General features: G+C 37.5%; 2 protein-coding genes across 3 annotated transcripts; one reads left to right on the top strand and one right to left on the bottom strand.

The window, feature by feature from the left end:
* The first annotated feature begins 1,880 nt into the window (after positions 1–1,880).
* LOC113753941 (pyruvate kinase, cytosolic isozyme) lies at positions 1,881–6,437 on the top strand. Of its 2 annotated transcripts, XM_027298219.1 has the most exons (5): positions 1,881–2,205; positions 2,757–3,063; positions 4,213–4,674; positions 4,910–5,726; positions 6,178–6,437. In XM_027298219.1, the coding sequence occupies exons 2-4, from the start codon at positions 2,806–2,808 to the stop codon at positions 5,720–5,722; spliced, it is 1,533 nt and encodes a 510-aa protein (XP_027154020.1). In that variant the 5' UTR covers positions 1,881–2,205; positions 2,757–2,805; the 3' UTR covers positions 5,723–5,726; positions 6,178–6,437. The 2 variants fall into 2 exon arrangements, with proteins under 2 accessions (XP_027154020.1, XP_027154019.1); XM_027298218.1 differs by lacking the exon at positions 6,178–6,437 and having other exon boundaries at positions 1,882–2,205; positions 4,910–5,932.
* A 2,475-nt stretch (positions 6,438–8,912) lies between these two features.
* On the bottom strand, positions 8,913–13,826 carry LOC113753944 (enhancer of rudimentary homolog). The gene is made up of 4 exons (XM_027298221.1): positions 13,619–13,826; positions 12,476–12,572; positions 9,937–10,057; positions 8,913–9,421 (listed from the first exon to the last, which is right to left on the bottom strand). Exons 1-4 carry the CDS (start codon positions 13,619–13,621, stop codon positions 9,331–9,333), a joined length of 312 nt encoding a protein of 103 aa, XP_027154022.1. The 5' UTR covers positions 13,622–13,826; the 3' UTR covers positions 8,913–9,330.
* Between the last annotated feature and the right edge of the window lie 1,261 nt (positions 13,827–15,087).

Genomic DNA, 15,087 nt, shown 5'->3' with positions numbered 1-15,087 from the left:
AATGTTTTTGTTTAAAAGGTTGTTTCCCCTCCTAAACTCACTACGGATCTTTTATTCAGCTTTTTGTCTCACTTTTTGTTATATTACTATTTCTGCTTCATAATTATCATATTTTAGTTTTTTTTTTATTTTCTTAAAATTCAATAACTATTAATTGAATAATACACAAAATTTAACAAACTCAAAATATCAAAGTGCATAAAAAATGAGATTTTTTTAATGAATTTTCTGATGTATTTTTTTAATTTTCTATTATATATTACTTTTTTTAGACCGATGTATTTATTTTTTACTCAGTTAATAGTTATTGGATCTTTAAAAAAATTTAAAAAAAAAACTAAAATATAATGCTTATAAAGGAGAAATAATAATATAATAAAAAATGAAACAAAGAACGACACGAGAAGAAGCAAAACATGCAAAACTAATAGAGTTTGGCTTGATCAGCCAAGGCTCTGACTTTCGACTCGCTTGCAGGTTGAGATGATTAAAGTGGCCTTAATGGAGCATTAAATATTCCACCAGGCAATGACATATCCTGTCTGGTCATCACCGACTGTTGGTAATCGTAATTGGTTCCTTCCATTCCTTTTTAACTATACAAAGAAAAGACGATGGAAAACAAAACCAGGTGCTGAGGACGCAAGCGGCTGCTGGTATGCAATGCATAACCACGTTTCCAGAAGCGCGTGGTCAAATCTTGCAGCGCCATGCGCAGGCGTGATTTTCACCGTTCATAATAAATATCTGTGACGAATACGCAGATGATTTATACATAGAAGTTGACCTTTGACCAAAAAAAAAAAAAAAGAATACGCAGATGATTTCATTTTGATTCCATATACTGAAGTGATTGCTGCCTCAGTAGTCAGTTCCTTGTTCAGTTCTGCATTGTGCAAATTCTTCCGCTTCTTTTTTTTAAAAAAAATTATCTCTCCCTTTTTTTTTGTACGTTTTAAGTTATAATAATTAGGAAATGTTTAAGACTATGACAGAAGTTCTACTAGCTAATGGAAGATTTTATGCTACTAATTATGGTTTGTTTGGATAGTAGATCATCAGCATATTTTTAACCATTTTTTTATCTCACATACATCACATGAAAAGAAGTGTTACAGTATTTTTTTTATAAATAATTTATTATCCAAACACACGCACATATGTATTAATATATTAGTGTCCAAATAATAAACGGTGACAAATGTGTTTGGATTGTAAATTATTTGAGATAATTTTGTGAAAAAATACTGTAGCACTTTTTTGATATGATGTATGCGAGATAAAAAGGTGATTGAAAAATGCGTTGATGCTGCAAACATATCAGTGCGTGTAAAGAAGGTTTAAATAAGGTGAAATAATTAACGATCCAAACAACAAACCATGGAGAAAATGATACATGCAAAATGTGTCGGATACGAGCAGAATTTCTGAAACTTTTGTCAAGATATGTACAAGGACATGACAATCAAATAATTAGTGATATACTCAATCTTTATTCTATGTCTATCTGCTATACCTAAAGTATATTTTTGTGAAAATCCTGCATGTATGTAAGTTGTATTATGAGACTAATATATACTAATTTTTTATATTTGTTTCTAACTTTTTAAGAGGTATGTCGTTTAGTATATAATTTTTTTTAAAAAAAAATATATAGGTACTAAATAAATAAATGGGATACAATACAATACAAGTAATCCTATCTACTTAGGAATTAGGAATAGTAGGAATAGAAATGATAGACGCTAAGGTAGCAGTAGTGGACTAGTAGTAGTAGTGTAACAGTTGTTAGTAGGAGTGAGGCACGTGAAAATGCTGAGTGGGTAGGATTAGGAAGCAGCATAAAATTTGATGATTTTAGGCATATTCTGTTGCCTGCCGCTGCTGACCAATCCCGCCGCTTCAATCTTGCCTTGTCCTGCCGAAGACTAAAAAGCGAAAGCTCCATTCCCACTTCCACTTTCTCCTACTTCACTTTATACGTACTTTTTTCTACTCGTAGCAATTAACGAACAGATCCATTCAATTAAAGAAAATTACAGCAGTTAAACGCATTTGTAGTAGTATTAGTATAAAAAGAAAAAATCTTGAACAGCAATCACTAGACAGCAGGACAGCACTAAGGAAGACTCTTCTTCTCCTCCTCCTAAAAGGGCTTTGTGGGTTCTCTGTCTTTCTCAGTCTCTGCGGTTTTTTTTCTTTTGGGTGAGTCTATGACTGCTGCTTTGCTCTTCTTGTTGTCTGTTTAATGGCTTGCTTGTTTCTGTGATTTCTTGTTCTTTTTTTTTGTTGTTGCAAAGTTAAAAAGGGTCCTTAATTGGGATCTAGATCTTTTTCGGTCTGATGAAACTTACGGGTAATGTTTTCTTGCTTCCATTTTTCTTGCCTTTCTGAATCTCATATGTTGCTTCCTTTTGTTTGATCGGTCCTTTTCATGAAAAAGTGCAGTCACTGGGAAAGCACTGTCATTCTCCCTGGTTCAGCAACAGCAACCCCTTCCCCCTTCAAAATAAAGATTAACAAAAATATAGACAGGAAAAGAAAGAAACAAAATCATTGGGATTTCTCCTTTCAATCCCTTGAAGAACACAATTGGACCATGATTGATGCATTTTTAGTTCGTCCTCTAGATGTATGCTGCCTTTGAGCACATTCCACCACTTGCACGAATGATTACAATCCATTCTTGCATTCGTCTACTTGAGCATGTTGTTATTTAGCCCTTCTGCTAATCTAGCTGCGTTTGCTTCTTCTAGGATTTAAACAGTCGCCATTTAGTTGTTTGCCGTGTTTGATCGGACGAAAATGTCTAACATAAACATTGAGGGCATTTTGAAAGAGCTTCCGAATGATGGCCGAATTCCCAAGACAAAGATTGTCTGCACTTTGGGACCGGCTTCGCGATCTGTCCCAATGTTGGAGAAGCTTCTACATGCTGGGATGAATGTTGCCAGGTTCAATTTCTCCCATGGGACCCACGAATACCATCAGGAGACCTTGGACAATCTCAGAATTGCTATGCATAACATTCAAATCCTGTGCGCTGTCATGCTTGACACAAAGGTCCGTGATTTAAAGTGCTTTGCTGTTTTCTCTGCAATTTTATTTTGTGTTTTTCTGGTTGGTTCTTGCACTCTTGATGAGCTTGAGTAATAGGATGCTCAGATGTATACGTGCTTGCCCGTGAAATTCCAGCTTTGTGACGCTACTTAAGATCAGAAAATCATCAAGCTCTGCCATAAAAATTCATTGCCTTTCAAAGTGCCAAAAGTTGCAAACATTTTGTCTTTTCCCCGACTCATTTAGTCAGATATGTGCAATGAAAGAACTTTTGACTAGTGGCAGGTTATGCCTACAATTGAGGTGAAATATTTTCTTTCTATCTGTTTTTAACATCATTTAATCCATGAAATTACATTAGAAAATATGACATTAATAATGTGGCTATTATTCATGTGATCATCTTGTCCCAAATCTAGTTTGTAAGGATAAGGATAAAATTATGTAATTTTTCCAACTTCTTCGCACTGAAACTTTCTTGATGCACTGCTGAATTATGTGTCTGTGTCTGTTTGTATCAGGGTGTGATTTTAGCCGAGTTTACTAAAGTATTTTACTAGTCCTGGAGAATTTAAAATAAGAATACCCCCATCCCAGCTTTCGAGCCTTCTTCAGAAAGAAAAGATATTAGGTCATAGGCATGATATTGACATATGAATACAATTATGAATTGTTTTTCCCAGGTCAGCAATGCTTGAATCATCAGGACTTGAATTCTTCCCTTTGCACTGCAAGTTTGTGACTTCTATTTCCTTTCCAAGACTTGGGTTGAGGTTTCATTGACCTAATGGCTTTCCCAAGACCTGGATGGTATCTTGCAACCTTCTTCTACATGCTATCTTTGGAGCTAAGTAACATCAAAATGCTCCCAAGCTTAATCCTGGGTTTTCTTGGATTTAAAGTTTAATGATCTCTAGATCATTTTTTCTCCGTAGTTGCTATAGACTTTCTTTTCTCATCAGTCATTGAGTATGAGTTTTTAGTTGGCTGGTTTGTGTGACCTCTTTCCCAGAACAATCTTGAACTGCTTTATGATTTCATGTACTCGTAGTTGTACTATTCAAACGTGTGGAAAATAACACTACTCTGCACTGCACTAGTATTATTCAAACTTGGTCAGGGAATATAATACTCTATCCTCATGTGGTGCAGGGGCCTGAGATCCGAACTGGTTTTCTGAAGGATGGGAAGCCTATTCAGCTCAAGGAAGGCCATGAAATTACTGTAACCACAGATTACGGCATAAAAGGAGACGAGAAAATGATTTCCATGAGCTATAAAAAGTTGCCTGTGGATTTGAAGCCTGGAAATATTATCTTGTGTTCAGATGGCACTGTCACACTTACTGTTTTGTCCTGTGATCCACAAGCTGGGACAGTGCGATGTCGTTGTGAGAATACTGCTATGCTAGGAGAGAGGAAGAATGTGAATCTTCCTGGTGTTGTGGTGGATCTTCCGACGCTTACAGAGAAGGACAAGGAAGATATCTTGGGATGGGGAGTCCCTAATAATATTGATATGATAGCTCTCTCATTTGTGCGGAAGGGATCAGATCTTGTTAATGTCCGCAAAGTTCTTGGGCCCCATGCCAAGCGCATTCAGCTAATGTCAAAGGTATGTAGATTTTTTTCTCTTTGGAGATGTTATCTGCTATTTATAGCACATTTGAAAACCAAAAAGGAAAAAGAAATGTGTTTAAACTGCAGCATTTTCCTTGCTTCCTTATTGCATGCAAGTATTGTAATTTCTTCATTCGTTTAGCTGTGGTTATTAGAACATTGATGATATGATTTTCTTAGCGAATGCTTGCTCTTATTCCAAAGATTGACTCTTGCTGCTTAAACTGAAGGTTGAGAATCAAGAAGGCGTTATCAACTTTGATGAAATCCTACGTGAGACAGATTCCTTTATGGTTGCTCGGGGTGACCTTGGAATGGAAATCCCTGTGGAGAAAATCTTTCTGGCACAGAAAATGATGATATACAAGTGTAATCTTGTTGGTAAACCTGTGGTAACTGCTACTCAAATGCTTGAATCCATGATTAAGTCTCCACGACCCACTCGTGCTGAGGCCACTGATGTTGCTAATGCTGTCCTAGATGGCACTGATTGTGTAATGTTAAGTGGGGAAAGTGCTGCTGGGGCCTATCCTGAGATTGCAGTGAAAATCATGGCGCGTATTTGTATCGAGGCAGAATCCTCCCTTGATTATGGAGCTATCTTTAAGGAGATGATAAATTCAGCTCCATTGCCAATGAGCCCACTGGAGAGTCTTGCATCCTCAGCCGTCCGCACAGCTAACAAGGCTAGAGCAAAACTAATTGTTGTTCTGACACGTGGTGGTACAACAGCGAAGTTAGTTGCCAAGTACAGACCAGCTGTGCCAATTCTGTCAGTAGTTGTCCCGGTGTTAACAACTGACTATTTCGGTTGGAATATCAGTGATGAGACCCCAGCAAGGCATAGCTTGATTTATAGGGGCCTGATTCCACTTCTTGCTGAAGGATCTGCAAAAGCAACTGATTCAGAATCAACTGAGGTGATTTTAGAAGCTGCTTTGAAATCTGCCACACAGAAAGGGCTGTGCCAGCCTGGTGATGCAGTTGTCGCCCTTCACCGAATTGGAGCTTCGTCTGTTATCAAGATTTGCTTGGTCAAGTAAAGTGGTATGTCAAAGCTATGCATCGCCACAATTGTGTCCCATGGACTAATGTTTTTGTTTCTGTTCGGCTGTTATCCTCATATTTGACAAGTACATGCAGCAAGACAAACAATTATGCGTTGCAAATATTCTATTTCCAGTATCTTGTCTTCGTTGAGTTGAGAAGCACTTTTACTTGGTTGGCTTTATAAAGAATCATCCTTCTTCCTAGTTTTGTTCAGTATTTTTCAGTTTATGTCAGCATCTAGCTCCCTCACAGTTCAAAAACAAGCTCAAAGCAAATAAATATACCCACGACCCCAAGTTTTGCCCTTAAATGTGCTCATTATTTCATTTCGAGTGACCCCCTATTGAGTTGTGTTGACGTGTGCAGTCAAGTCTTGCTATCCGTATGTTTTCATAAATGTTAGTGTGAAGAAATTGTTTGACAACTGAGGGTCGTTTGGAACATGCAGGCATCCTTTCCTGGATACTGGCTCCATAAATTAATGAGTAGAATGGGGATTCTAAGCAATGCCATTTGTTCTTTCACAGGGAGAAGATATTTGATGTTGCATATGTACTTTGTATCATGTAGATAAGGTATTTAGAATTTTGTTGTGCCTTCATACTTGTGACTGAAGACGGATGAGAAGGAATCAAGTTCTCTGCTTGTCTTCGATATCATGACATGAATAATGAATAATACTTGTATTAACATTTTTTCCCTACAATATTCATGAGGCTAGTTACTCTGGTGCATTTGAAAAAAAGAATGTAGAGTTATGCTTATTACAGAAATAGGCTGATTATAAAGCTTTCAACTATCAGTGGAGCCTCGTTTACATTTGAGATTGTTCTCCTTTTTGAAATAGCTGGAATCTCAAATTCGTTTCTGGTGTCCACTTACAGGCGATTGAAGGGGAAAAAAAAAGATGTTTAGATATGTCTTCAGCCTTCATTTTTTTCTTCAATCTATAAATATGTTAGGCTTTTTTTGGTTGGGACAAGGGAACTAGAGGCAGAGATGAACACTCAGCAGCAGTCATTTTAAACAAGCTAGAATACGTAGAAATCTATAGAAGATAATAAAGTTCTAGTTTACTGCAATCTTGGGCACATCCATGCTGCTGGTGGCATGTATCTTAGAGCTTGAGGAAGCTCATAGTGCATCTCAATCTGTTCATTGTCCAGGTGAAAAACTCCCATGTCAATAGCTTCCTAAGGATGATAAAGATCTCTGTCAGTGTTGTCATCTGTAAAGTGTATATAGAATTTGGCTGGCAATTACAGATATAGAGTGGTTGCCGAAACTCTGGATTTCAACCCATTCGAACTCGTCGATCACTTGATCTTTTGGTTGTTAGCTTGTAAACCTTGAACTTCACAGTCACCTGGAGATCATATTCTTGATAATCCTGCAACCAGAGGTGAAGCCTACGGACTAAAAGTAGTTCTCCTTCCAGTGATTCAACTAGATACGAGGCCAAACCAATCTGCAGGTTCTTGTATGATCAAGTATTCCATTGGAGCAGCACCTGCATACCTATCATGACCAACAATAAATCTATGTTCAAATTCGAGGGGATCTTCAGCGTCTTTGCTGCCTGATGATTCATTATGGCAACTGTAGTCCAAAGCAACAAGCTGATTTTTGCAGTTTACAGCATACAGCCGCCCCTTGTAAAACTGAACGTCACTCGCATCCAAAAACCGCCTGCAGGGCTAATTCCAAGGCTCGTCACCTGACCTTATGAATCCCACAGCCTCTGCTGGTCCCTGGATTGCAGCAACCACGTAATCATCTGTCTGGATACAAACAAGGATCACAGGACAAAGTTACCTTGCGAATGAAGTTCTGAGGGTTAAGTTTGTAGCCCGTGGATTCGGGAAGAATTTCTGGATCTACCGGGGACAGACAAGGGATTGATCAATGTGATGGAAAAATCTTCTTCTGCAAAAGCCCACCAGCCATATAAGATAAGAGGTACCGCAGCACCTTTTGCTGAAGGGAATTGGTAGTGGATAGTGGTATACCTTGTTTATCCTCGAAAGCACTGCACAAATTACGGTGTTCTTGACTTCCTGTCCACAGGGATCAAGAGCATCGGGGGGGCCGTTGCTGGCTTGATTCGATACGGTTCAGTTTTTGATTGAGAGCAATTGAACGCCATTTTCTGCAAACGGTACCAAATCGTATGTAATCCGGGATCAAAACCAACTTGCTCAGAATTGCATCAAGAATATCGACTGCAAGATTAGTCCAATCTACTACAGAAACAGATGATCCAGAGTCTGATTCAATATAACCCATGACAAACACCACATGCAAAAGAACACCGTAACTCGCCTCACATTCCAAAACCCTTAAAACTTGCAAGGAAAGAAGAACCAGTAGGAACCGAAACTCAGCCTCGCATTCCAGAGAGAGAGAGATGGAAATGCTATGAAAAAAACACCATGGGAGGAAAACACAAAACTGCCAATTAGTTCTTCGAGAGAAAGATGTGCCTGTCAGTTCATTGCATCATTTGGTGTCTGATCAATTCCCTTCCCTTTCCAATTGACTTGTTAAATTTTTGCACGATCAAGTTGAGTTCTTTCTGTTGATTTTACGTCGATATTCTACATCCAGCACATTAAAACTTCAACAGGATGAGATTGCAAATTCTGAAATTGAAGAGATGAAGAAACTCACAATTACCAGTGAAAACTTACTGCCGAAACCTATTTTAAACATAATGTTGGAGATTAGCAGTGAAAGACCTAACAAGCATCTCAGAGGACACCACTACAAAGTTTGGTGAACTCCTTAGCAAGTCCAACCAATTACCATCCACAGCTGGTAAGCGAAAACATAAAAATATGCTGCAGGAGAGCAAAAGAAGCAGCCACTGCTTACCCAAAAAGAAAAAAAAAGCTAGCCCACTAAACTTAAAAGGCTCAACTTCCGTAGCCCTTTCATCCATAAAATACACAAAAGAACACTCAACTTTGATTCCCCTTTTCCGCCACCCCAAAAACCTCACAACATACAAATTTTCACCACCCAAAGAACTCAACATAATCCATTCCTGTTTTCCTTTGATTCCCTTTTTCCTTCAAACTGTGACTAGATTGCAATCATGGACAATGATATTTTACAGCTCCAGAAAACAGTCTTAGTTTAGCTACCAGCCAGCTAGCCTGGTGTAGGGTGCACGAAGAAGCAAAACTGGAACAGTCAATACAGTACATTAAGAATTTAACCACTTAATACTGTAGCTACAATCTACATCCCAGAGAACAACCACACACTGATTCATTTTTTTTCTTTGCTTTATTCTGTTTACTCAATTATCCTCATCCAGAGGTAAGAGTTACACGGCAGCAATAATAAGGGCAAGCATCTGTTTGAAGATACAAGCTACATTACAAACTAGCTCACCACCAACAGCACCTGACACTGAACGTAGGGTCATAACTGCACAACGTATTCCCAGAAAGGGGAGCTGAAAGCGACCAGAAGCTTACATTAGACAGATTACATCTGGAGTGTGACTGAAAGGACTTCAATTCTGTGCTTCAGGCATTTTCCTACCAAATTCCGATCAGAGATTATAGCATGCTAACTAAGCAGTTAAAACACCTCATTGCGCTAATTTCTTCAAGTGTTGCAATAACTTAGTTTTGATCCATTTCCGGTCATATGGCAGGTAAGCCTGGATTGAGTGCTCATAGCTGTACACAGAAAACTTGGCATTAATTACATCGTCAAAACACAGATTGACAAATGTGCTAATCATCCTATTATCAATCACTATCTACATTGCATAGGGTTTCAAGTATAAGAATGGAAGAATGACTACAATGTTGAGGAAAGAATTATGCCTAAAACCTACATGCTGACTCTACATGACAGAAGAGTGAGAGCTTATTAGCAGCCAAAAATGTCCCAGATTTTTCCCACAATTTCCAGTAATTGCTAACAAATACTTCCGAGGAAAAATAATGACTTGACAACAAAATTTACATGATCAGGTGATGGCAATGCAGCAGTTTAGTTGCATACACTCGCAAACAAGTGTTAGCAAATTTATTCTTTTTTGATTCCTAATTATAGCTGTGATTGAGCAGCCAAAAATATTCATGAATAACAGACACGAGTACAGATACATTTACAAACAAAACGTGGACAAATAGGCAAGCATGCACATACAACCAAAAAGGGGGGAGAGATAGAGAGGGAGAGATACACTAATGCACTCATATCCGCAAGGCCATCAATAAAATTATAAAGATCTGAAATATCATAGTTGATGTTCCTGCTGGATGGGTTTAGATCCTTGAGTTTCCTTTCATATAGTCCACAAATTCCTGCAGTCATAGCAACAAAATGAGTTAGTTGAGACAACCCTGAAACAGAATATGAAGAAATAACTTCAAAATCAGTGCCTGGACATGAGTTACCAAAGCCTCTTATCCAGTTTATAAAAATACACAATCTCCAAATTGCCCCTATCAATGTGCTGGATTCAGTTAATGTTGGCACAAATCTATCAAACCTAACCAATTAGCCAGAATGAAAAATATAACAAACATCAGAGTCCTATATATGCTTTTGATTTCGTCCATTACAGCAACGGTTTATCAGCAACACAAATAGAAAACTGCACAAGCCAACCATCTGCAGTATTAACGCTTGAAACAGTAAACAGAAATCAGCCGAAATGAGGTCACCCCCAACAACCAAAAATTGCTATTTCTTAAACTGTCACAATCTCCAGGAAGCTCTATCACATTATCATGCTGCCATAGCCTAAGAAGCGTATGCATTCGTTATTATCAAGTCATGATACATTTAACAAAGGTAACATCGTTACTAGTTCTTTGACTACTACAATATTTATTATGTCCTCATAGGAAGAAATCTATGATGCAATAAACATGAATATTTCAAGTGAAAAGGTAGGAAAAATTATAAAGCGTTACTTATGTTTTGCATGTGTCTGCATAATATGCATTTATGCATTATTGATGCAGTAAGTCTCAGACCTATGCTGAATTGAAGGAAAGGGACAGGAACGGTGTACAACTTTTGTAACAGGTTCTAAAATGGTCTGCTCACTACTGTAAACACTTTTGAACACAATTGATAACTATTTTGATGGGCCTCACACATGATGTTAATCTTATATGGACAGTACATTTTAAAAATTCAAAATTTGAGCCATCTTGGCAGTCAACCTTTCCAGAATAAATGCTTTAGCAAGCCTTCCTCATGAACTAGGATGGTTTTACTGAAGAATAGAGAACAATCAGCAGTTTATTTTTCGTTTTGGCAATTTGAAGGAAAAGGGGTTTGACTAAGTGTAGCTATGAAACCTCACCACCTAAGCATTCTTCGAATCAAACCAAGGACAAGTTTGATTTACACAAGATCCCAAAGAGGAGAGAAATTTTTAGGACTAGGACCAAATTTCCTAGTCCACATTGGACTAGAATATGTCCAATTGCTCCAGAGGGAGACTAAGGTGTTCCTTCCTTATAGAGGCCCCTGAGTACATTCTCTTAGGATTTGATCTAGTATCAATGACGGCAGCTGTTTTTCCTCTCCTCCACCCTCCCCAACAGTACTTTTGCTTAAATATACTTGCAGAAGACAAATTTACTTTTCAGGGGTTTCATAGGTATCATTCCAAAAACCTAGTAGTAGAGCTCGTGGGCTCAAAAGCACTTTTAGCACAAGTTAAACAATGGTGCTTCTGAGATACCCTTTCTGTCTTAAAAAATTAAATTTTGAACCTTTTATCATAATTTTAAATTGAATGAGGACAGAAATACATTAACAATTTTGACAACCATCTACTATCAAACATAAAGGTACTTATGCAACTACCTCCTAACTACAGATTTAAGCACTTTTGAAGGACTTTCTCTGAAAACTCTTGTAAGTGAACCCGCCACAATCTCAAGCGGGGCCTTAAGCGAGTGCTTCCAAATTATGTTGCTCTTACACACGTAGAAATCTTAACAGAGGTCCTTTAAAGAAAAAAATTCACTGAGTTCTCAATATGGGGATAAATGACCTTCTTTTAGTTCTAACTTCTAAGGCATGTAGCTCTGTGTGTGTTTGTGTAATAGGCGTGCTCTCATCATAGCAGGACAAATTGCCCTCTACAACAATAGCTGCTCAATCATATTACAGGCAGCTCTCTTATTCCATCATGAAAGTTAAGCTTCAGATAGATCTTAGATTTACTCAAAAAGTCACCTTGATATACATCACTGACATCATACTATTATTCAACATTCTCCATATTTTCTAGTGAAAAAGTACTCAACTATCTTTTCATATATTTGCCCGCATCTTTAGGGAAATTGCACAAGCTATACAGCTCATGCGGTATTTCTGGGCATTTTCTGAAATTCTCCGGCAACACTAAACAGAATATGCATCAGGAATACAAACACAGGCATTAATACAGCGCTACAATCTAACAATTCAAGCACTCACAAATTCTAGACTTATTATGTTCTTGCTATCTTTTTTTATATATTTTTAGACAGAAAAAAAAAAGTGTTCAACGTATTAGTTATCTCAAAATACTTATCCTTTTAAACTAAAATACAGGGGGAAGCATACAATTATTAGAACTCTAAGTAGTATATGCAGTCATACAAACAAGCAGAAAAGTCCCATTCACCATTTTAGGTGCAGAACCATATGTTGTAAACTGTAATTGCTGACAACATTAAATGAAAAATGCAGCTGTACATGTAGTGAGAAGATACCATCCATTGCCTGACTTATAGAAGCATAATCCATGAAAGTACGAGTTGCTCTATTCTGAGATGTCTGCATAAGGACAATAGTGTGCCTGTTGCCTGCCTGCAAATAAGAGTAGAATAACGTTAAGCAAAGTAAGTCCAAGTTTGAATAGCAAAAGTATTATCTCCAATCATCAACTTAATATTTTCAACGGTATAGAAGCTCCCCAATACAATTGAAGGGAGGAAGTAACAATTTTTGTCTCTAAATGGAGGTATATGTTCAACTAGTTCACTTTTGGTTTGAATTCCATATTTCATTCCAACACATACAAACTAACCTCAGATAGTACTAAATAAAATTCCAAACTTCCCAAGTTTGAACACAAATTTGGATCTTTGTGCAAGACAGAAAGACACCTAGATTGCCAAACTTATCAATCTGTTCATCAATTTGCTACCAAAAAAAAAAAACTCATTCATCCCAAGTATTTCATCTTCCGCCCATGAAGACTAAAAATCCCAAGCTGCTTTCGACATTTACCAATTGACATTTTTGTACTTTAAAAAAAAAACCATAAATCAGCGAAAATGTAAGTATTTCACCGCCATCCCCTAATAACCCAAAAAAAAGAAAAAAGAAACCCGGCCAGGTCCGACCTAACAAACCAGTTGCGCCATATGAAATTCAATGACTATTGTCGAGTAGCACAATCTACGAAAAGTTTTAGCCAAAAATCAAGACTTGCGGCTGATTTCAGCCGCAAAAGGGAAAAAAAGAAAAGGAAAAAGAACGGGAATAAAATACAACAGATAGAAGGAAAACCAAGCACAGAATAAACAATTACAGCAGGTTAAGCAAGCACTCATTCGATACTACTGCCAAAAACAACAAACTATCAAAAACTCAATGCGGTTGAGCTGAAAATTCGTTAAATTGGGAAATTTAGAGCGAAGGCCAGTTAAAAGGCCAAGTAAACTCAATTCTAGCTCAAAAAGTTGCAAGCAAGAGAAAGAACTTCCGATACGACGCAGTGACGAACACCCAAATAGAGTCGTGTACACCAAAATTGCGTGAAAACAGAAACCCTAATCACCAAATACGAAATAAGGACAAAAAAAGGGACTATTGAAAATGGAAAAGAAATGCGAAGAATGAGTAATTACCATTTCCGAAGCCGAGAAGACCGAAGCCGAGAAGACCGAAGCGTAATGCTGCTCCGCTCTACTCTACTGTCGCAGGTAAACTTTCTGTGTGTGTGTGTGAGTGAGAGAGAGAGAGAGAGCGCGGTGGGCGGTGGGAGTCCTAACGAGGAGGAAAGGGTAAGAGGTAGGCGTGTGAATGACTACTGTTGCTGCGGTATCTAATAAGAACTCTTCTTGTTGGCCCAACAAAATTGAAGTGTGCATGGACTCTTGCTCTTATTCTCATTCGAATCAAGCTAGATTCGAGCACATTTCAATTTTTGACGTGCGCGATACGCTAGTTTAATTTAATTTCGTATACACATATTCAAGTTCGATTAGGTTATGAGCACCTAGAGCTGTTAAACGAATCGAACTGTTCGGTAGCTTGGTTAGTTTTGACACGTTCGTGTTCGTGAAAGACTCGTTCGGTAGCTTGATTCGTTTCGACATATTCGTGTTCGTGAAAGACTCGTTCGAAATCTTAAACGAACTCGAGTTTGAACGAATGTTTTTGTTCAATTAATAATTGAGCGAACACAAGTATGTTCGCGAGTTTTAACGAACATTCGGGAACATGGACATAATTATCATTTGATAAATTTTAGGGTTAATTTTATGGCTGGACTTTTATATTTGGAGGGCTTTATTTGTTATTTTTATGTTAATATTAGTTATATAGTTAATGAATAATAGAATTTAGTCACTTAGTGCTTTAATTATTTTTTAGAATAATTAATGATTTGTATGACATATTGAAGACTTAAAATAATTTGGATTCGAGCATCTCGAACATGTTCGCGAATGGCTTGTTTATGTTAAACAAGCCGAACATGAACTCGAATTCGAACATGAATTTTGCTTAACGAGTCGAACACGAACACAGGTTTGGAGTTCGAAAATTAACGAAGGAACACGAACGTTGTTCGAATCGCTTATCGAACAGAGCTCAAACATGAGATACTCGGTTCGATTTGGCTCGTTTACAGCTCTATGAGCACCTATTGAGAGGTTGATCTTCTATCTTATATTGAAAGGACAAAATTCTCGGGAGATTATCTTTTGAAATTGACTCTTTTAAGATATTACGTGTTTATATAAGTTGGGTTAAAAAGTTATTTAATTGAGTGATCTTTTCTTTTATCTTATATCTATTCGATTGATTGAACGAGCGATCTCCTCTTTTGTCTTGCATCAAAAGTACGAGGCATGAAATTCTCCACTAACTCATATTACGTGCTTATGCAAGTTGAGTTATAAAGTTATTTCATTGAGACGAGACACGAAATTCTACACTAACTTTTGAGATGGATTTTCTTAGCGTGCTTATTTAAGTTGGATGATCTCCTCCTTTACCTTAAAAGTATGGGGTCTGAAATTCTTGACTAACGTTTTAGATGGATTCTCTTAAAATATTACGTACTTATTCATATTGGGTTACAATCAATCTC

The sequence above is a fragment of the Coffea eugenioides genome, chromosome 11 (genome assembly GCF_003713205.1).
Source record: "Coffea eugenioides isolate CCC68of chromosome 11, Ceug_1.0, whole genome shotgun sequence".
Lineage (NCBI taxonomy): Eukaryota > Viridiplantae > Streptophyta > Magnoliopsida > Gentianales > Rubiaceae > Coffea > Coffea eugenioides.
Note: the sequence above shows the minus strand (reverse complement) of the source record. Positions and strands in the feature narration are given on the sequence as shown.